This window comes from Amblyomma americanum, chromosome 1 (assembly GCF_052857255.1).
Source record: "Amblyomma americanum isolate KBUSLIRL-KWMA chromosome 1, ASM5285725v1, whole genome shotgun sequence".
NCBI lineage: Eukaryota > Metazoa > Arthropoda > Arachnida > Ixodida > Ixodidae > Amblyomma > Amblyomma americanum.
Window position 1 is genome coordinate 301,063,991 of NC_135497.1, and position 23,722 is coordinate 301,087,712.

Consider the following 23,722-nt stretch of genomic DNA (forward strand, 5'->3'; position numbering starts at 1 on the left):
ATGCAGGAAAGACACGGCCCTGATGGATTTTATGAAGCAAAGAAGGCTAACCCAAAACACGGACCCCATGCTACCTATCAGGATAGGCAACAGCGAGAACAGGGACACGTGCCCAGACCTCACGATAGGCAAAAATTTCCCAGACATAAGCTGGAGCAACACCAGACAAAATATAGGAAGGGGCCATTATATCATGACGTTTAAAATCGCCATTGGCAATCTCAAACCCAAACCCAGAAAAAACAGAATCATCGACTGGGACAAATATAGGATGATCCGCGACCAAAATCAGGAACCGATTACAGACCTAAAACGGTGGATACAAACCCTCCTATCGGATGTGGGAAAGGCCGCTAAAGAACTAGTACTTGACCTAGGCGTAAATACGATTGACAGCTGACTTACGCACACGTGGGAGGCAAGGCAAAGACTGGAAAAAAGATGACTTAAGCAAAAATGTAACAAAAACTTAGAAACTGGATAGTCATACTCACGAAAGAAATTCACCAACACTTTGTAGAACTCACGAGACAGCAGTGGAACCATATCTGCGAATTGTAAATGGCAATCTAGGCACGAAAGAGACCTAGAATCTTCTGCGGCATCTCCTTGATCCGGAATCGAACAAAGCTACGACTCAAAAGGAAATCACCAAATTTTTAAACATAGGCCCAGGCACGGATCAAGATATTATAAACACGCTAAAGCAGAAATACTTCTGCACAACCCGAGAGGCGAAGTCCCTCCCCGATTATAAAGGACAACCTAACCCCCTTCTGGACGCTGACATAACAATGGCGGAAATCAAAGCAGCCCTCCTTAAGATACGCAGGACATCCGCTCCGGGAGAGGACGGCATTAACAATAAGACCCTCAGAAACCTAGACGACGCTTCTATCACAGCCCTCACGGACTTTGCGAACGAGTGTTAGAGGGAGGGAAAACTCCCAGCGTCTTGGAAACATGCCATCGTTAAATTCATCCCAAAACCGGGCAAAAAGCTAGCGCTCGAAAACCTCAGACCTATTTCCCTTTCTTCTTGCATAGGAAAACTGTAGAGCACGTCATACTAGACAGACTGCAGTCCCACAAGCACAGAGAGAATTTATATCCAAACACTATGGTAGGCTTTAGACCACATTTATCAACATAGGATAGAATACTCAGACTAGCAAACGAAGTTCTATCTCAGGAGCAAGAAAGGAACACAAGGGCATTTCCAGCTCTAGATTTAACCAAAGCATTTGATAACGTCAAACGCAAAGCAATCCTAGGTTCTCTTTCACCATTGAATGTAGGCGAAATAACGTTTAACTGCATCAAGGGCTTTCTCTCTGATAGAATGGCTAAAATTCAAATTGGCACAATCAAATCTCACACCTTAAGTTTAGGAAACAGAGGAACTCCACAAGGATCTGTCCTGTCCCCCTTCTTATTCAATATAACCCTCATCAAAATGGCACACGAACTCGCCAAAATCCCAGACCTAGAACTCTTTGTACGCGGACGATATCACCTTTTGGACCACCAAAGGGAGTATCGGCTCGATACAAGATACGCTACAACAAGCGGCAGATGTAGTAGTACAGGAGGCACAAACCGCGGGACGTGAGTGTTACCCCCAAAATCTGAAGTCCTCATCCTACACCCAAAGCGTCAAAGAAAGAATAAAGCGCCTGAGATCCAAATATATGCGGAAGGGGCAGCCATCGTAGAAGTCGAAACACTAAGAATATTAGGAATGCTGATACAGTCAAACCAAAAAAAGCGAGACACTAATGAAGAAACTGAGAAACACCATCAACCAACTTTCCCTCCTCATCACACGCATCGCGAATAGGCGAGGAGGAGTTAAAGAAGCCGTGACCAGGAAACTAATCCAAGCCTTCGTTCTTAGCAGAGTCATCTACTCTACACCATACGTCACCCTCGCTGTCAGAGAAAGAGATGACCTGGATGCTCTAACTAGACAATCCTACAAAATTGCGCTCAACCTCCCCCGTCATACGCCAAATGAAACACTACTACAGTTAGGAATTCATAACATCTTAGCGGAAATGATGGAAACACACCTCACCGCTCAATAAAAAAGACTATCAGGCACTGAAACGGGACGTTTCATCCTACAGAAGGCAGGAATACAATATGAAGGAGTGCGTGCACACACCTTGCCGATTCCAGGATATGTGCACGAATACTTATTAGTCCATCCTCTGCCCAAACACATGCATCCACACTACGATACGGACGGAAGAAAGGCTATGGCAGAAAAACTTCACGAAAGATTTACTGTTCAGAAAGACAGGGCGCATGTGGACTTGGCAGAACATGCTGACAGAGACGCCTTTTCTCTGGCAGTTGTCGATCATCGAGGTTTTCCCCTTGCATCGGCGACAATCGATAAAACAAAATTTCTGGTGGAGGCCGAGGAAGCTGCCATAGCTTTAGCCGTTGCCTTCACCACTGCCAAATACATCATCAGCCACTGTAAATAATAATAATAATAATTGGTTTTTTGGGGAAAGGAAATGGCGCAGTATCTGTCTCATATATCTTTGGACACCTGAACCGCGCCGTAAGGGAAGGGATAAAGGAGGGAGTGAAAGAAGAAAGGAAGAATAGGTGCCGTAGTGGAGGGCTCCGGCATCCCACTGTAAAGCCGCAATTCGAAATTTTGCCAAAGGAAGGGCCCACTCCGCAGCCATCAAATATTACAAAAAATATCCAATGCCCGCCAGATCACAATGATCTGAGTCCCCGCCCATTCGGGCCATCCTAGAAACGAGGCGGCGCACCAATTTCCCCGAGTATTCGTAGTTAACCGGGAGGTGCGCTACCTCGAGCTCAGGTCGGCCAAGGAGCGAGTTACGACCTACAAAGAAATTACTATCCACTTCAAGAAAGACAAATCTTCCCGGAACCACATAGATCTCTAAGTAAAACACAAGTCAGCTGGCGGCAGCTCCAAGCAGACACTTTCTTTAATCCGTTCTCTATATGGTTCCCAGAGCAGTTTAGCCAGGTCTGTTCTCTCTGTGGACACCATAAGGCAGACACACCACACATCCTATACTCATGTAATCAAGACAAGCCGTTGAACAGTCTGCCGCTCTCTTCGCAATCGCAGTGGGAGGCCGCGCTGCTCAACTCGGAACCGTGGGTTCAACTCCGTGTCACGGTACCGGCCGAAGAAGTCGTTCGGCCACCTGGCGTCCGGCCTAGAACAGGAGCCCACCGCGGGGAGGGGAACGTCACCCCAACCCGCGCCTAAGACCTCTTCTTTAACAAAGTTTACCTCCTCCTCCACTGAGCCACCTCGGCGGCTCGAGGGAAAAAGTTAATGCCGTTCAAATGGCAGCGCCAAAGAATGCGCACAAAGTTTCAACATTGATAATTTCTTTCCAGCAGCAGTACACGCTGCAAACGGATTAAGCTGAACTTATCGTTTTGAATAACTGCGCCGCTGGTCACACATGCCGCCATATTCTCAGCAACGCTAGAGCTACACCACCACATCATTCAAGAAATGAAGTGGCTGCAGAAGGCGATGTCTTCCTGACAATGGGCGCACTTCTTCCGAAAAAAAAAACAAACAGGCGCAGGTAATCTAGGCGTCATGTTTCGTGGTTTCTCCTTTTTAACCAACTATATATCTTTAAGTGCACCCAAAGCCTAGAGAAGTCGCTGAAATTCATGAGAATTATTTTTACAACATGTTTAAGATTATCACATACATCGCGCTTACCCTTGCAGCTGTTCCCATGTACGGCAGTAGAGTTGCAAACCCGGTCATCATCACGCCGCTCGCAATGGCTGGAAGTAGAATGAAGTATTTTGTTGTACAGCCGTTGTCAAAAACATGCAGCCTACCGTGCTTGCTTCTTGGTCTTGAAGTGTGGTCATTTTGCGTATTCAGCGCTCCAAATCTCGTTTCGTTCAGGTGAGATGAACTCTGGTACTCACCCCTGCCAACCTTGGAACTTCCAGCGGCAACAGAGAGCTCCCCTACACGGCTTTGAAGGAAACCCTTTCGACTGAATATTTTTTTACGAAGAGTGTACACTGTATAGCCTTACCGCAAGACAGGAAGATGGACGGTGAAGTCTCTGTTCTCCTTTTGTTTTCGCAGTCAGGGCAGTCACCACTTTATTGCAGAGTTCAGTTAAGGTTCTAGTTCTTCATTTTATCTAAGTCAACCCAACTTGTAGTTACCCCCTCCCCAGCTACCCGGATTTCGTTTTGCTGAGTTGGTGTATTTCTTTGTCATAGTTTTGCAGGTCTACCGGTCTAATCCTCTTTCAACCATCCTGCCTGGAGAACAGATCTTCAAGTTTACATTCCCCATCCCACCATCCTTCCCACATCACATCCTCCTCCCTAACTCATGCTAAATAGTTATGGTAAGTGACCAACAGTTTACGATAGGCAGCGAGGTATTGTAGTGGTAAGAAGCTACATCTACTATAGAGCAAATGGTGACCGCACATCCGGACCCCGAGAGTGGAATAGCTGAAAGGAGAAGAATGGGGTGGAACGCATTTTGGAGGCAGGTATTCTCAGGTGAACAGCAGCTTACCAGTATCTCAACATTTGACACCTGTGTCTTGACATTACTTCTATATGAAGCAGAAACTTGGAGCCTCAGGAAAAGGTTAAAAACTAAATTGTGGACAGCGCAGCAAGCTGCAGAAAAGAAATTTACCAGGGAAACGTTAAGAGACATGAGAGCACAATGGGTCAGCGATCAGACGTGACGTGACGATACCCTAGTTGAAATCTAGAGCAAAGAATAGACATGTGTACGGCATGTAATGCAGAGAGTAGGTAACCGATGGTCACTTAGGAAAATAGAATAACAGAGTGGATTCCATGAGGAGGTAAACACAGCAGGGGGAGCAGAAAGTCAAGTTGGTGGATGAGATTGGGAAGTTTGAGGAGGTATTGGGTGGTCGGAGCTGGTACAGGGCACATTTAACGGAGTGAAATGGGAGATGCCCTTGCGCCACAGTGGAAGTTACGAGAGCTGATAATAATGATGGATATGACAAATGCCCGCCCGACATGATTTGGACTTGTGACTGATAGATCGCTACGCCGGAGCTCCTGCAGTAACCTTTGAACTAAAACAAGCTCTGTAACAGGACGCCAAGCAACAGACTCTGTTACGTCGGCTACAGATCGCAAGTTCCCTTTGCGAGACCGCACACGTTCACGTCCCTTGAAGGTCTGCCTTGCATAGGAAGAAGCATATCATGTCATGTCGGTCTATGGGGCCAGTGGGTCGTGCTCTTTCGCCGGACGTGCAAATGCAGGCTTCCGTGCGCACGTACCTATGATGGAGATGACGTAACTCGGTCGTTTTTTTGCTTTGGAGAAGTAAGGCGTCACCACATCGACGTAGAATACAGCAGAGTGGGAGTTTATGATGGAGGACACGGTGCTGGAAAATAAAGGAAGTCATTAATCGCGAAGCAAAAGAGATGGGTTTCGCACTCATGTCTCTTAGAACTCAGCAGTTAAGCATATATTCTGCTCGCAGACTGGCATTGGTTATAGCAGATTTTTAACTGCCGTGCTCGAAAACTCGAATATTACTCGAAGGGAGTGCGCGATGGGGAAAGGCCACGTTTCGACGCATGGCGAGATGCGCATAGCCACTTCATTACGTAAGTGCATGCACCCGCCAATTGAGGTAGCTCATTGGCTGTGTCGATTGGCTGCTGAGCCTAAGTTCGGAGGATCGAACCTCAACCGCGGTGGCCCCAATTCGGAGGCAGCGATATTCCAAAGCGCCCGTGTGATGTGCGATGTCAGTGCACGCTAAGCAACGCCAGATGGTCTAGATCAGAAGGAGCCCTCCACTAAAGCATCCCTCATAGCTTAGGGGCGTTAAAATCCATGTTCGGTGCCAGTGCGACTTAAGTGAATGTTTTTAATAACATGCGCATGGACGAAAGAAGAAGAGTGCACGGCAGCTTATAGGTTAGAGCTTGAGTTCGCGTCTCAATCAGTCGCCAATTATTGGTACATGCGCTTCGCGCGGTAAACGGTAAAAGCTCAGTATCCCGACTCCGGTGTCCAGATGTCACTTCCAAGCCGTAAAACGAAGATCTCGCATTTGTGCGATTGACTCTTGGAGTTTATGGATGCGTATTCGTGCACCCGCCAATGCTTGCATGGTGAATGCGCGCGCACAGACAGTGTTGAGAGCTGAAAATGCGAGCCATTTGTACACAGCCCACCTCGAGCCATCGCCTGGATGAAGCCCATCCAAAAATCACTGATTGAAGCCGCCAGTAGAGAAAGATGAGATGACGAATGGAATCGGAGACGATGAGAGACAGAAGGGAAGAAGTGAGGAGAGAAAATATAGGACGATATTGCCGACAGAGAGAATGAAAGAAGAGAGAAAAAAACGCTGGGCGGGGATAGCAAAGAAAGATAAAGAAGAAAACAAGAAAGGCGGCCAAAGAAGAAAGAAGACAAGAAGGGAGAGAAAATTGGCCCTGCTGCAGAGAGAGAAATAGAAAGATCGGAATCTCAAGCTTATGGGGCTAGCTGTCAAAACTTCCATGCGCGCGCAGCGATGCCGCCGCCGCTCGCTATAGGAGCCGCAACGGGCATCGCCCACATGAGCCGTTCTAATCGGTTCTGTGTTGCTCTCTCCCCCCGAGTGGCTGCAGCTCGAAGAGAAGGGCTATGTTAGAGGAAGCTCAGCCAAGATGCCCTCTGCGGACGGCCAGAGAAACAAAGTAACAAACCTTAACCGAAAAACCACCGCGCGGGTGGCGCAGCAGCTGCCATGTCGCAGTGCTATGGATACTCATGCGGTGGACGCTTTTCGCCTCGTGTTCACGAGGCTAGCCGTCGACAATACCCAGTTGTACTCGCCGCATAGCGAGGAGCGAACGATCGGCGGCATAGCCAGACCGAGGAACGGCGGGTGACGAAGACCTCGCCACAGCGAGGGCTGCGCCGGCGGCAAGGCGTAGAGGGTGAAACCTCCGACTTCCGGAACGGCCGCTTCGGACGAAGTTCGTGCTGGAGGGCCACGCTGAAGCGGCAGCGTAGGAAGCGTCAGCACGACGCAGCCGCCGTCGTCCGGCCGCCGGCTCACGCCGGCTGTTTAACTGAGTCGTTGCCTAGTTTTGCCAATTTTGTTGTTTTTTTTTTGTTTGCAGGTTAGAGGCCGTTCATTAGCCACCGAATGGGGCTTCCCTCCTCCCTCCTCTTGCTCGGCTTTGTGCCTCGCAAAGCAGATGTCGCCGTACTGTCAGACGATGCACGCTTCCTTTAGCTGGCTGGACTCGTAGCAGCTTGTGGTGCACAATAATTGCCAAGAAAAACGCGGAAATTCTTCGGCAGAATTAGTTGCACTGTTCCTCAGCCAGATTCGAAGTGACGCTAGTGGCGATTGTCGCAAATTCACGACGTACGAGACGTCAATAAATTATTCATAAAGAAAACAATAGCTTCAAGCGTCTGTTAACGATACAGGGCCGAAGGAGCGTAAACTGTTTTTATGAAACAAAATTTTTACTATTCGTACAGCAACAGTTCTCACAAAATCAGGCACGCGAAGTCGTAAAACGCCGGCTAGTAGCCTTGCATTTGGTCTCCACTTTCCTTCCCACATCTTTTCCACAGTTGCGCCTTCCATTTTCAACAGAAAGCCCTGATTACGACAAAAAATGTTAAGATCAACATTTCTATCCAAGCCCTACGAAGAAATGAGTAGGCGACGGGCAGCCACGGGATGCGGTTGTGCGGGAAAAGAAGGTTATTTCGGAGCCGTCGCAAATACCAATGAAATTTCTGAAGGTATGAGGGGACATACATGCTTCATCCGCTGGTAACATACCAGTCGACAGGGCCGTGAGCCTGCGCAGCAATAAATTATTTTCACACAACGTGTATCTCGTAATCTTTTGGCGCCGATGGCATGTTTGGTATGTAGTGAATTCGCGACACTGGACGCTAAAGCGTCAGCTCAGAAGGCTACAAGATTCGAAATATTTTTCAAATGATCGAATAGCGTCGGAAACGATGTGTTGAGCGGGAAAAGAGACCGGGTGAATGATTTAAAAAAAAAGCTTCTATAGGGAGAACAAACTGAATACAGTAGCCGCACCGAACGCGCGGCATTATTAATGGTCTGTTTTTTTTAGAAATGTTCTCAACAGGCAAATCTGGGTCGAATTTTATAAACATTCTTTTTAAGTTTCACTATTTTTGAATCCAGAAAGCAGCACAAAGGTTTGCTACGGACTATGAGCTCCGCTTTGGCGTTTTAACACGAATATAAAAATTGTCTTTTAACCGAAGCAATTCGTTCAGCCGTTTAAAACAGGCAGTTTTAAACCAACGATTTCAGTACAGCTTTTCTTGCAGTACTCAACACTGTCCGCTTGGGCAATCTTAATAAAAGGCGGCGACATAAAGTGACCTTTGTTGTTGCTGGGTCCTCTGCGGTTACTGCAGTAAAAAAAAAATAAGAAGCGATGGCAGCTAGACCAGCGCACTCACTGAAGAATAAGGACATTTATGGCACCCATCTTGTACTCTGCTTCGATTAAGCCTAAGCTCCGTGCTAGTGACACAGAGGGAGAGAAAAAAAGGCCAGTCTGTATAGCGCCGAAAAGGGCGCCATTATATTAATGCACCGGCGTTATGCGGTCCGTATACTAAATTGACGTCGTTAGCGTTCCGTGCTTCTGTTTATTGGGTTTCTTTCTTGCATATTAATGGCAGGCGCGCTTCCTGTGCGCTACCAAAATGCAAAGCAGGCACGTGTAAAAGTAAAGCGCATTTTGATTCAGCGAGAGCTTTTCCTTGACCGTTATTTTTTTTCTAGTTATTTACATTTATACGCGCCATAAGGACGGTGCGTATTTTATTGCTCCAGAAGACTAAAGAAACATTTCCTGTGGGGAGTATGGGGTGAATCAAGAAAAGTTCGGCGCCAGGCGGCGTGCTCCATGATTGGACAAGGCCGTTCGTGTTTTCCGTCGTGACTGGCACCAACGCTCGTGCCCCTAACAAACAAGAAACGGCGTTGCGTAGTATAGTTCGAGGAATCTGATCTATTATATTTCGAAATTGTTTCAAGAAAAACAATGCCGCAGCAGTTCTTCGTGGGAGCTGGAAAAAATAAACTCAGAAAAAATAATGCGAGGAATAGTTTCGCTTTTTGATGCGAGCGATTTCGCGGGCAGCGTCCAGGATATTTCCTCATTGCTTTCCAACAGTTTGCCCTTACCCACGGCTTTTCGACAAATTATAATCAGCGCCCCGTCGCGATGGCTCAGTGGTTATGGCGCTCGGCTGCTAACCCGAAAAACGCGGGTTCGATCCCGGCCGCGGTGGTCGAATTTCGATGGAGGAGAAATCCTAGAGGCCCTTGCACAGTGCGATGTCAGGGCACGTTAAAGAACTCCAATTGGTCGAAATTATCTGGAGCCCTTCACTACGGCGTCCCTCATAGCCTGAGTCGCTTTGGGACGTTAAACCCCCATCAAACCAAGCTAATTATGAGTAGTAACAGAGATTTTGAAAGATAAATTGCTTATCCAAGTTTAGTAAGTGATTATCATAGCGGGTGCACCTATCTGCTCTTTGGTTGATTATCAGAACCGCGGCCTGGAAAACGCATGCGTTCATTCAGCTGTTCAGACCCTGCAAAACATTTTAGAAAGTGACGGCTCAAGATGCGGTCGAAGAGAGAATGCAGTTTGAGAACTTTGTCAAAGAGTCAGTGAAAAATCTCTGAAGCATTGTCTACAAGTCGGCCGTAAATCGCTCCGAACACCGGCATGCTTTAATTTAATTTTAATTCGCAGTGCGGACGCTCTTCTCAGCAAACGATAAACACCAGTGGCAGTACTTAATCGGACATTTAATGTCCAATGCTAACCTGGTCCACTTATTTGCTCTGCAGCGAAGTGTACTATGCTCTTCTGCGCGCGCCCCTATAGCGCCGGGTTTCGAGTGACGGACCCTCGCCGCGTTGCTCCTCAAGACCCAGCAGAACCATCCAAAGTGCAAGAAGACCAAGAATCCGTGCACAGAGCCTACCACCTACCGCTGCGTTTTATTGGGGCTTTAGGAGCAACCCTCTAATGAAGTGAATGTGGTATTGCAGCGAGCGCAACAACTCGGCAAGACGCATTAAGACCTGCACACCATAATCACAGAAGTGTAGAGTGGAGGAGGCTACATAGGTACAGTGACACGATGCGATATGGTACTAAAAATTCTTAAACATGAAACTTTTCAGGCTTTTTTCGTCTCTTCAGAACCGAGATACGGCTGTACCTTTCTGCCCTTGCTGTCAAGTTTCTGGTTTCCATCGTATGAGTGCATGTACTAAACTCGATGGAAAGATTTTGCCGACATTTGTACAGTAACGATATCAATCGTGTGCATGTCGTGCAACAGAACATGCTCATGATACGTCGCCTATGATGCCCTCTCTACGGCAGCCACTACTCATGCACTCTGACGCCACACCGCGAACTAAACGGCGTTGCAAGCCAAAACCATTTTCTTGACATGGGCTAAGAGCCCCGGTATTAGAACAGCTATAACTTGTAGGCGCGAGAACCCAGACGTCCGTTCCCTAAAAAATTCGGGATCTAATCGCCACGTCCTTAAATATGGGAGGGCATTTCTTTTATGGAGAGAACCTTACTGGGACCCCACCCCCTGTGGTCCGGCAACTGAAACCCGTTGTAGTAGTTGTAAAAATCTGAAAGCCAAGGCAAACCAAGCCGAGAGCCAAGCCAAGCCAGAGAGCGAAGAACAAGCGAAAGAAGCGAAAGAAGAAGACAGAATGCAAGAGAGATAAAAAGGTGAAGGTAAAGGAGGAGGCAGAAGCAGCGAAGAACATGAAAAAGAAGTGAAGAGGGCAGAAGCCAACTCAAGCCAAGCGAAGGAATACAACAGGAGGAGAAAATAGGAAATGAAGAAGAAGAAAAGAAGACAGAAGCCAAGAGAGAGAAGATAAAGGAGGCGAAGTAGCGAAGAAGGAGAAAAAAGAAAGAAAGAAGAAAACAGATGCCGAGTCCAACCAAGCCAGAGAAAGAAGAAGAGAAGGAGAGAGAAGAGAAGGAAAATTAGGGGCAGAAGAGGAAAGGGAGAAAGAACGGAATGAAGGGGAGAAAACAGAGGGACATCACGGCTCTCGCCGAATGTTTTAAGTAAGCCGTAGTCTACCTGAACAATTATTTTTTTTTTCTAATGCACGAAAGAAGTTGCCTTCTCTTAATCTCCCAGCGACTCGAAAGCGACTACATTGTGCTAATGACCTTTTCTGAACAACTGTGGAAGTCACTTTTAGGTAAGCATAAATATCATGTCCTGTTATGATAGCCCCGTATGTAATTAAAAAATTGTATAAAATGCACTTCATGGAGTCGCCACGGTGGCTTACTGGTTATGGCTCTCAGCTGCTGACCCGAAGGACGCGGGTTCGATCCCGGTCGCGGCGGTCGCTTTTCGATGGAGGTGAAATTTCAGAGGCCCTTGTGCTGTGTGATGTCAGTGCACGGTAAAGAACTCCAGGTGGTGGAAATTATCCGGATCCCTCCACTACAGAGTCTCTAATAGGCTTAGTTCCTTTGGGACGTTAAACCTTATAAACCAAACCAAAAAGCGCTTCATGTTTCACGAAGAAGCCATCGTGTCTTGATTGTGTTCCAAAAATAAAAGAGCAGCATTGTAAATATCCGGATGATGGAATCACGAATTGCTCACCTTGTTTCTTTTCATTGCTCCGGATTTATATTTATCCGACATCTTTAAAAATAGTATTTCAAAGCTGGTAATACATACAGAGTTGTTTTATAAGAATTTATTTCATGTACAATCTCGACAGAAGAATATAGACCATGCTTCGGCGGCCCTATAGCTTAAAGTGGTGGATATTTTATGTATATGCAAGTAATATTTACTTTTTTCTCTTGCTCTTACAAGAAGCAAGATTTCCTTTTTCATTACGCTACGCAACAGAAGAGCTTGTACCCGGTAGTGCAGTCCATATTAGTCTGTTTGCGCCTGTAAATATTCATTTTACTTTGCTTACGTTGGGGGCTAAAAAATTCACCTCGACGAAGGTTTCTGCCTTTCCAACCATCAAATTTCCTATCATGTATTCATATACGTGAATTCAGATATGAATTCAACCCAGTCACGAGGCACACACCCGGGAACCCGAACGCCCAGTGCAGCGCTCAGTCGGAACACGGGTGCCTATACTATAGTATATACGATGGCGCAGGCATTGCAATCGCGTCCTTTCTGCTGGGTCAGCTCGGCACCGTGCAACGCGCTGGAATGAAGCCCGCATCTGCGCACGGCGCACCCGGCAGCAAGGGCCAAAGTGGCCGGGGCGGGAGAGTTGCGAGCCGCCCTGCGTAAACTTTCTGCCGGGTTCACCGCAGCGCCTCGCGAGGCCTCCGGGCGCGCGTTCCCCGAATCGGTCGACGACGGCTGTTTGGCACCGGTGAGGCCAGGTGACGCTACTCCGAGTGGCCCTTAATTAAACGTCCCCAGGAGCAGCGCGCAGGGTCTGATTGATGGGGCGGCAATAGCCAGTGGGCCGTAACCCCATCGCAGCGGGGAGCACGCCATCGTTTCTTAATTCCGTCTCATTGGCTGGCGCCGAGCGAGTCCGGCTCCAATAACACAGGCAGCTAGCAACATCAAGCTGCCATTAGGCGATTGTGTGCAGACCAGGGGAAACACCTGTCCCGCTGCAGCGCCCTGCTCGCACAGTGAGCGCAGAGGGGGAGCGAGCCGCGCGACGGCTGCAGGGAGCTCGGTGCTGCGCGCGCCGACCCGACTGGCAGGGCCACTGATTGGGTTACGGTGTCGATACCGGCTGCACGACGACCCCGATCGACTTACTGCGAACGCGGTGAGCAGGCACTGAGCGGGTGCCCAGCTAGGGCCTCGGCCCACAGGCACGGAAGAAGCGCCTAGAACAAGCACCCCCGAAGCGCGCCCAAGTGACCAAGAAATAACCAAGCCGATTGATTGCTCGCGGCCACGAGTTGCCTCTTCTACCAGTGCCATGTGCACTTTCTGCCCGATGAGCGTCGGACAGTACAATTTATACTGAGCCCTGTAGCTTCCGTGCCTGCTTTCACTAGACAGCTTGTCATTGTACGTTTTCCCGGTAGCGAATTCGTATATTTTCTCTCTAGCAAACCGCAGCTGGAGCAGTCATGCATACTGCACGCTTCTTGTTCTTCATCTCAAAAGAATAATTTCCCTGGTGCTCTCGACGGCAAACGTCGGCCATTTACGGCGGCTAAATGGCCTTTCCGCCTCCTTGACCGTCGTTGGCCTAATTCTTTCCGCATCGTACAGGCGCATCACGACGTGTACATTTGTTTGCTACTAGCTGCACCCAGCGATAGATGGAAACCGGGCAGGGCCGTCAAGTGCGCTTCGGAGACTCGCGCCACCGTTCAGCTTCATTCCCACGGCGAACATGCTCGCTGCCATTTGCCGCCACGGCGATCGCCGGCCCGTCGACATCGGGCCGCCGGACTGTGGAAGAAATCTCGCTCTGGGTCCAATAAAAGTGCGTCGGGGCTGAAGAGAGGGAAGAAGAGGAATAGAGAATGGGTAAGAGGAGAGAAAGGGAAACCTGAAAGCGAAGCGAGGCGGTATAGCCCAAGCAGAGAAGACCACAGCTCTCCATGGAGCGCGCTAGAAACTGGGCAATCGCGAGGCTTCCCCCAAAAATGAGACTCAATAGAAGAAAACGCGTGCACACATCCGCTCAGGCAGCGCCCTCGCATAGAAATGTACGGTCGTTCGCGAGAGCGGCGTGGTTCTCTGGATTCACACTGTAGTTATCATGCCTTTATTACACTTAGGCGTCGTAAAGCTAGCCGGGAACATAAAACCCCCGCACCGGAGCTGCCTTTGTTTTTTCCGCGCCGCCGAACTCGCGGGATCCGGAGCCCGCAGGGATCCTGGCGGCTGATGCGGCTTTCGGCCCGGCGCCTTCCACGTGGGTTGAGCGGCAGGCCGCGGCAGCGCTGTTCGGAACAGCTGTGCACGGCCGCATAAGAAGTTTCCTCTCTGCGCAGGCTGCCGACAAGCGCGGAAGTACGTTTACTTATTACCTCGGCAGTCATTGCAACGCTTTCGGTGTAAAGCGTTACAAGAAAGGGACGCTTACGAATGCTTATAGCCTAGCGGCAGCACGCACCGCACACGCACACTGACTTTCACGAATGGAGTCAATTCATGTTCGTGGAGTTTATACTACACCGGATGTGACAGGGAAGCCCGCCACTAACCTTTAAAAACGGGGTTTTTGGGGTAAAGAGAAGCTTTATGCGGGATAGTGAGTCTCGTTGGCGGACATAAAAAAAAAAAGCAGGCGAAGCATGCTAACTATAGCACAGTGATTCGTTAAATTCTAATCGTTATCTTTTAACTATTAAAGATAGGTGGCTGATTGCAATTAGCGACTTGTAGCCGGCCGTTAGTACTAGCCATACACGTTTTCAAAATTCGAAGACGCGATTACAATCGCCGCTGTGGCTCAACAAATTTGGGCCATTTCTCACACCATCCGAGAACCGCGCGCTTGCGGGGAGCTCAAAGCAACGTCCATCAAATCGCGACACTCCTGACGCACGTGTCACGTGACATTCTCTGCCCCGCCCGCGCTGGAGCAGCGAAGGGGCCAGGAGCCGCTGGAGCGCCGAGCAGAGAATGTCACGTGGCCATCGAAACTAAGGAAAATATAGGGGATTTTTTTATTATTTGTGGTTTTAACTAAAGGACCACAAACAATAAAAACATACCCCTATATTTTTCTCGGTTTCGATTACTGTTGGCTTCCTTAGTGTGTATGTCATAACCAGCCCCTCATTTTATTACCCTTGTCTGCTATACAGCCGAGCCCTTGATATAGTGGCCCTAACGGATCGCGGCACCTTCCGGACACCCCTTCGGGCCCGGCGCACCTTACGGTGGGTGGACCTCCCAGGACACCTTGTAAAAATGAATCTCTCGTCTTAGAGCTTTCACCCACCACATACCCACCTCCACTCTCCAGAAACCTCCATCCACCAGAAGCCCACGGCGAAATCAAATTCAAAGACGCAATGGGAAGGCGATCAATGTAAAAAAGAAATGTATAATCCAGGCTGCGAACGCATATTTATCGCAACACATAGTATGAATGCCTGGGCGTTAAAAACATTAATTACGCACCGGTATCATCATTAGCCGGGTTATGACCACTGCAAACAAATTTATGGTGTCTACATGAACAAAATCCTTTTTCAACGACCTCCAAAAAGCGTCAAAGTGAAATTTATCGTGCTTTAAAAGACTACTGAAACGAAATTCTTCGTCATGTGAAAACAAAAAGTGCTAAAAAAAAGAGGCGCATTCGTGACAGAAGTGAGCGCATCGGGAATCGGTTCCGAAATTCGCCGTTTTTCAAACCGAAACTGCAAAAACAACGGCCGCAATTACTAAGCGGCAGACGTGGCGCAGAGCAAACGACACTCGGAACCACTCGGTCTCGCAGCTTTGGCGGTTCGGCCGTTGGGAGTCTCGCAGCTGGCCGTTAGGAACCGCATGCAGCGAGCGGGAGCGCGTTGCAGACGCGTACTGTTACAATGGACGCGAACGCCGATTTACCGCACGGCGAAATAGCGCCCGCGAAAGGGAAGCAGTTTTTTCTAGTTTTCTTGCCCTCTGCTTTCGCTCCTCTGTCGCAGACGAGAGATGGGGCTACTGGTAGCCAGATGCGCAAATAAAGTTGTTGGCTGGAGCCTCATGACAGGCGATTGCAATTTCGGCTATCAAAATCGATCTCTGTAACTTCGGTTCGCTCTTTCCGAGCGCTTGCTTATAATAATAATAATAATAATAATAATAATAATAATAATAATAATAATAATAATAATAATAATAATAATAATAATAATAATAATAATAATATTTGGTTTAGGGGAAAGGAAATGGCGCACTATCTGCCTCATATCGTTGGACACCTGAACCGTGCCATAAGGGAAGGGATAAAGGAGGGAGTGAAACCCGCAAAGAGAGAGCCCCGAGAACCTCGAGACGCTGCGATTTCCTTCTAGGACCGGTTCGGTGTCCTGGGTCACGTGGGAAGTCCTCACCAAACCCAGTGCGGCGCTGTCGCTCAGTGGTTTAATGTGGCTTGAAGGGGAGTGGTTGTTTCACAGTGTATCGATGTCCTTGCATTTGAGTTCTGCATAAGCTTCAAGCCGACAAAGTTCAACAGTACGTTCCAGAGTGCCGGGAAAGTAAATGGCGTGGTGTCTGTCTCATATGTCGTTGGACACCTGAACGGCGCCGTAGGGGAAGAGATAAAGGAGGGAGTCCAAGAAGAAAGGTAGAGGGAGGTGCCGTAGTGGAGGGCTCCGGATTGATTTCGACTGTCTGGGTATGTTTAGCGAGCACTGACACCGCACAGCACACGGGCGCCTTAGCGTTCTGCCTCCATAAAAACGCAGCCATGAAACGCTGATTAGTGGCAGCAGCTTACAAATGGCCTCTGGGACTAGTCAGATTTGAAGCGGAATTTAGAGGTGCTTGTCGCCATCCGCAAAGCGTCACCGGAAGCTACTGGAGTCCTGAACTAAAGACCCCGCTTACAGTCCGCTCCAGTCTTACTTTATACAATATAAGATTATTCCCTCTCTCTCCCTCTCTCTCTTTCTCGCAACTGGTATATCTACCTGATGGACTAGGGTGCCTGGATGCCCGCTCGCCTCCGCTTTCAGGTTAGGGACACCCTTTGTACTACCCGCGCCGCCGTTTCCCCCTCGCAGCTTCATGTTGGGTCTCACACGTCAGTTGCGTGCAGTGCGCTATGCGTCTGGCACGGTTTCTGTGCGGTCGCGTGGCAAGTGTAATAATGCTACTGATCTGGAAGTAGACAATTTATAGTGTTTCACTCGTGGAAGTAGTGTTTTGGCAGTTTTGAACGTATTTTATGCATGATGCATTCGCTCTTACTACACGACAAACTAAAAGTTATGACGGACTGCTGTGTTTTTAAGTCAACGGCTGCACTTTAAAAAGTTATTTGGTTTTCCTTGATTGGATGTTATGGACTATATTAGGGTCACCCAATTCATTATAATTATGCTGCCTTTGTTGCTTTGAAAGTAAAGACTGTTCCCGAGGCCCCAAGTTTCCCTTGTATACAAGCAGCGCGGAGCATGCATTTGCTGCCAAATATAATATTTTTGCGTAGTCAACATTCACTTTCCAACATTTTCTGAACTGCATTTGTCTTGTTGCTGCACCGTATGTGGAAAATTCCATGCAATGATGTCAAATTTCTCTTCCAAGTTATCGCTCACCTCACCGATCTGGAGTAGAAAGCTGAGGACATGTCTGAAGCCAAGTGGTTAAATTTTCTAAACTGGTTTCCTTAGTGGCTTGTACCGCAACAAAGCAATGCAAATGGATGCGTTTCCCTTTGGATGGTGTTGACTACACGTAGCTTTATTCGACGACAAATTTTTCTAAACAATTTCTTTTTCCTTTCAAAACATGAAGAAAAATCATCAAAAGAGACTGAAGCAAAAAGAGGCCTCACAAAATCAGCCCCTGATAACCATTTATTTACCATTGTCCCTGCCAGGGTGAACTAAGAAACAGGAGCCGGAGCAACAACCCGCCGCGGTGGCTCAGTGGTTAGGGCGCTCGACTACTGATCCGGAGTCCCCGGGTTCGAACCCGACCGCGGCGGCTACGTCTTTATGGAGGAAAAACGCTAAGGCGCCCGTGTGCTGTGCGATGTCAGTGCACGTTAAAGATGCCCAGGTGGTCGAAATTATTCCGGAGCCCTCCACTACGGCACCCCTTTCTTCCTTTCTTCTTTCACTCCCTCCCTTATCCCTTCCCTTACGGCGCGGTTCAGGTGTCCAACGATATATGAGACAGATACTGCGTCATTTCCTTTCCCCAAAAAACCAATTATTATTATTATTAGCCGGAGCAACAAAGGAAAAGATTGAAAATTGGTTTTTGAGGAAAGGAAATGGCGCAGTAATTGTCTCACATATCTGCCGTAAGCGAAGGGAGGAAGGTGGGAGTAAAAGAAGAGAGAAAGAGGTGCCGTAGTGGAGGCCTCCTAATAATTTCGACTACCTGGGGACGTTTAACATTCACTGACATCGCACAGCACACGGGCGCCTTTGCGTTTCGCCCATTCCTGCTGCTGGTGTCATCGAAAGAGGCAAAAAAAAAATAATCTGTAGGATATGGTTGCCCAGAAACACGCGTGACAAATTTTACTGATGTGGCTGCATTAGGGCAATGAAAAGAGCCTGTTTTTTTCCCGGTCGTGGTTTCTTTAAAAATGATACGAAAAGGAAGGAAAATAAACCGTTATTGGAGAAACAAGCAGCCTTGCGTTCGCGTCGCGCCGCCACGGCTTCTTTGCTTACTGACGCATAGAAGATAGGTTTGGCGCCAGGATATTCGTAGTGAGCTGGCGCAAAGAAGGAGAGAGGAGAACCTTCGTGCCTTCATGGCATTAAGATAAAACAAATAATAAACTGAAGAAAAAGCCGCGACGAGAGCTTCACATACCCGCTTACCCGCAAGAGCGCATAAATAATACGGCTGCCTTATTGCGAAACGCCTTTGTGATCAGGTTGTGAAGCCAAAGCCGCTCGGCAACTTTTGATGTGGCCTGGCAGATTTTAGCGCTCGCCTTTCAGCTTTCTTGGCCTACGTTATCAGTGCAAGCGCTTATGGTCTGGTGGTCAAAACATGCCACTTTTGACAGCGTGGTGCAGAACGTGCGATATGTATACTGAGGCGGCTGTAATCGGGAGAAGAAAGGCCGCGACGCGTAATGACGACGACGGGCTTCTAATCGGAAGAAGAAAGGCGGCGGAAAACACGCAAAGCTTGCAAAACCGAGGTGAAAACAGGCCACGCCCCTTTGCTTGAAGAGAGCTCGTAGTGTGCGTGATGTAGCAGTCAGAGACCAAGTTATGAGGTACTGTTGTGGTCCCAGGTGTTCTGCCCGCACTATTGAAATGCACCGGCTATTTGGCTTTGCTCGTGGCAGCGCGCGCCGAAAGAATTGCCAATCGCGGGTCAAACCAGACTGCGAGAACAACAGTAAACCTCAAAGTATGAGAGGTAAGGCATGCGAAACGCTTTTTTTCCAGAACAATTTCTGCATGAGACGGAGGAATAATGCACTACTTATCTCCGCATCTTAAAAATTATTGAAATTAGCGGCCATAAGACGCCCCTTCTCGCATTCATTTCATGGCGAACGAAAAGCTGCCTGAAAGACAGTCTTTGGCCGATATGCAACTGCAGCTCGAAATACGTAATCCTGATTGTTGGAAATGTAATTGAGGTGGAGAGTACTCGGGTCAAAAGGTTGCACTGGAATATGCTACACAACTTGTAAAAAAGTGGTTATGAAGGAACACTGCGCAAAATAAACTCTACAGAAGGGAACCAACACGCATGAGTGAACCGACTGTTCATAAGGCGCCGGGAGCGGTGTCTTCGCCCTGAAAGCGGCGCTGGCGATCGAGGCACACTATGATGGGCCCGGTTGCAGCGCCACAGTGGTGCAAAACTGAATGATGAGGGTTTTTGTCCGCCAAGAGATTTGCTATTTGCGATAACGTCATCATAAACTAAAAACACTTTTGCAATGCACTGCAAAGCCCTCCCACCTAAATACAAATTATAATTTGATTTATGAAGTCATTAAAACCAGGCAACGCTGTACACATTACAAATCATAAGTTAGACAACATTGAAATATAAGTGATTTTAAAGGTAACTTTTGCATATTGCAGTGCAAGGCAAAAACAAGGAAGCAAAACAAAAATACTCTTACCGTTTCTCACACACTTTTAAATTTGTTTCAAATCTTGCCACCTAGCAATTTTAAAGTCTGGCCATAAGCAAAAGAAGTATTTTAGTTGCAGCTTATGTATTTTAAAAAATCCGGAATTTAAAAGTGTCCTATATTCAAAATAAATTGTCTTCGGGTGACGCCACTTATGGATATCTTGGGCACTTGTGCAGTCCCGTGCGTTGGCCCCCACCCTTAGTGGCGCCACGTAAACGGGAAAGATTTTTGCGCGCTCGCTTTATTCAAATCATTTGATTAATAATAATAATAATTGGTTTTGGGGGAAAGGAAATGGCGCGGTGTCCGTCTTATATGTCGCTGGACACCTGAACCGCGCCGTAAGGAAAGTGATAAAAGAGGGAGTGAAAGAAAGAAGGAAGAGAGGGCTGCTGCCGTAGTGGAGGGCTCCGGAATAATTTCGACCACCTGGGGATCTTCAACGTGCACTGACACCGCACAGCACACGGGCGCATTAGCGTTTTGCCTGCATATAAACGCAGCCGTGAAGCGTTGTTGCAGCGCCCGGTTGCAGCGCCACAGTGGTGCAAAAAAGAAGGATCAGGCTTTTCGTCTGCCAAGAGATTCGCTATTTGCGCTAACGTCCTCCTAAACTAAAAACACTTTTGCAATTGACTGCAAACCTCCCCCATCTAAAAACCAAATTATATCTTGATTTATGAAGCCATTAAAACCAGGCAACGCTGTACACATTACAAATCATAAGTTAGGCAGCATTGAAAATATAAGTGCTTTTAAAGGTAATATTCGCATATTGCAGTGCAATGTAAAAGCAAAGAAGTAAAACAAAAATAGTCTTACCGTTTCTCACAGGTTTTTATATTTGTTTAAAGTCTGGCCACAAGCAAAAGCAGCAATTTCTTGCAGCTTATAAATTTTAAAACGTCTGGAATTTCACTGTTCTATGTTTAAAAGAAATTGTGTCTTCGGCTGACGCCTCTTACGTATTTCTTGCGCACTGGTGCAGTCGCGTACGTTGGCCGCCACCCTTAGTGGCGCTCGCTTTAATCCGTAAGTGACGTCAGCCGAAGACAATTTATTTTAAACATTTGACACTTTTAAATTCTAGACGTTTTAAAAGTTATAAGCTGCAACAAATTGCTCGCTTTGCTTGTGGCCAGGCTTTAAAATTGCTAGGTGGCCAGATTTTAAACAAATTTAAAAATGTGTGAGAAACGATGAAAATATTTTTGTTTTGCTCTTTGTTTTACATTGCACTGCAATATGGAAAAATTACCTCTAAATACACTTTTATTTTCAATGTTGCTTAACTTATGATTTGTAATGTGTAGAGGGTTGCCTGGTTTTACTGACTTCATAAATCAAAATATAAATCGGGTTTTAGGTGGGACGGGTTTGTAGTTCATTGCAAAAGTGTTTTTAGTTTAGAAGGACGTTATCGCAAATGGCGAATTTCTTCGGAGACAAAAAGACTGATCATTATTTTTTGCACCACTGTGGCGCTGCTGCCGGGCCCATCAGGTAGATATACTAGTTGCAAGAGACACAAAAGAGAGACCGGGAATAATCTTCTATTTTATGAAATACGACTGGAAAATAAGACTGCACTAAGGACCCCGCTTGTAAGCGGGGTCTTTAGTTCAGGACTCCAGTAGCTTCTTGTGACGCCTTGCCGATGGCCACTAGCACCCCTGAATTCGGCTTCAAAATTGACTAGTTCGAGAGGCCACTTGTAAGGTGCTGCCACAAAGGTTTCACGAATCAAATGATTTTAAAATGATTTTAAACATAGGACACTTTGAAATTCCAGACGTTTTAAAATTTATAAGCTGCCAGAAATTGCTGTTTTTGCTTGTGGCCAGACTTTAAACAAATATAAGAACCTGTGAGAAACGGTAAGACTATTTTTGTTTTGTTTCTTTGTTTTTACATTGCGCTGCAATATTGAAAAATTACATTAAAAAGCAGTTATATTTTCAATGTTGCCTAACTTATGATTTGTAATGTGTACAGCGTTGCCTGGTTTCAATGACCTCAAAAATGAAAATATATAATTTGGTTTTTAGGGGAAGGAGGGTTGAAGTCCGTTGCAAAAGTGTGTTTAGTTTAGGAGGACGTTATCGCAAATAGCGAATCTCTTCGCAGACAAAAAGCCTGTATGATCATTCTTTTTTGGACCACTGTGGCGCTGCAACCGGGCCCATCAGCTAGATATACTAGTTGCGAGAGAGAGAGAGAGAGACAGCGGGAATAATCTTCCGTTGTATAAAATAAGACTGGATGTGACTGTGGGCGAGGTCTTTAGTCCAGGACTCCAGTAGCTTCTGGTGACGATTTTGCGATGGCGACTAGCACCTCTAAATTCCGCTTCAAAAGTGAGTAGTCCCAGAGGCCATTTGTAAGGTGCTGCCACTAATTACCCTTTCACGGCTGCGTCGTTTTTATGGATGCAAAACGCTAAGGCGCCCGTGTGCTGTGCGATGCCCGCGCACATTAAAGATCCCCAGGTGGTCGAATTTGTTCTGTAACCCTCCGCTATGGCACCACTCTTCCTTTTTTCTTTCACTCCCTCCTTTATGCCTTCCCTTACGGCGAGGTTCAATTGTCCAACGATACACGAGAGAGACACTGCGCCATGTCGTTTCCGCCAAACCCAATTATTATTATTAATAATCAAATGATTTGAATAATGCGTGCGCGCAAAAATGTTCCCCGCTTACGGGGAGCCAGTAAGGGTGGCGGCCAACGTACGCGTCTCCACGAGTGCGCAAGAGATCCGTAAGTGGCATCCGCCGTAGACACAATTTATTTTAAACATAGGACACTTTTAAATTCCAGACGCTTTAAAATTTATAAGCTGAGAGAAATTGCTGCTTTTGCTTGTGGCCAGACTAAAATTGCTAGGTGGCCAGATTTTAAACAAATTTAAAAATGTGTCAGAAACAGTAAGACTATTTTTGTTTGGCTTCTTTGTTTTTACATTGCACTGACATAAGAAAAAATTGCCTTTAGAGGCACTTATATTATCAATGTTGCCTAACTTATGATTTGTAATGTGTGCAGCGTTGCCTGGTTTTAATGACCTCATAAATCAAAATATATAATTTGGTTTTTAGGGGGGAGAGGTTTGCAGTCCATTGCAAAAGTGGTTTTAGTTCAGGAGGACGTTATCGCAAATAGCGAATCTCTTCGCAGACAAAAAGCCTGCATGATCATTCTTTTTTGGATCACTGTGGCGCTGCAACCGGGCCCATCAGCTAGATATACTAGTTGCGAGAGAGAGATAGAGAGAGACAGCGGGAATAAACTTCTGTTGTATAAAATAAGACTGGATGTGACTGTGGGCGGGGTCTTTAGTTCGGGAGTCCAGTAGCTTCCTTTGACGCTTTGGCGATAGCGACTAGCACTTCTAAATTCCGCTTCAAATCTGAGTAGTCCCAGAGGCCACCTGTAAGGTGCTGCCACTAACGTTTATAAATAATAATAATAATAATAATAATAATAATAATAATAATAATAATAATAATAATAATAATAATAATAATAATAATATTAATAATAATAATAATAATAATAATAATAATAATAATAATAATAATATTAATAATAATAATAATAATAATAATAATAATAATAATAATAATAATAAGAATAAATTATTAATAATAATAATAATAATAATAATAATTGGTTTTTGGGGAAAGGAAATCGCGCGGCCTCTGTCTCATATGTCGTTGAACACCTGAACCACGCCGCAAGGCCAGGGATAAAAGAGGGAGTGAAAGAAGAAAGGAAGAGAGAGGTGCCGTAGTGGAGGGCTCAGGAATAATT

General features: G+C 46.7%; 2 protein-coding genes across 2 annotated transcripts in view; one reads left to right on the top strand and one right to left on the bottom strand.

Annotated features, from left to right (window-relative positions):
- The window catches only part of LOC144115296 (uncharacterized), a 396,380-nt gene that overhangs the window by 238,965 nt on the left and 133,693 nt on the right, over positions 1–23,722 (top strand). The window lies entirely within an intron of this gene.
- Positions 1–23,722, bottom strand: part of LOC144119559 (sodium-coupled monocarboxylate transporter 1-like) — an 82,910-nt gene that overhangs the window by 22,961 nt on the left and 36,227 nt on the right. The window contains exons 3-4 of the mRNA XM_077652143.1: positions 5,331–5,440; positions 3,746–3,813 (exon numbers count right to left, since the gene is read on the bottom strand). Coding sequence (XP_077508269.1) covers positions 3,746–3,813; positions 5,331–5,440 — 178 coding nt within the window. The remainder of the gene's footprint in view (positions 1–3,745; positions 3,814–5,330; positions 5,441–23,722) is intronic.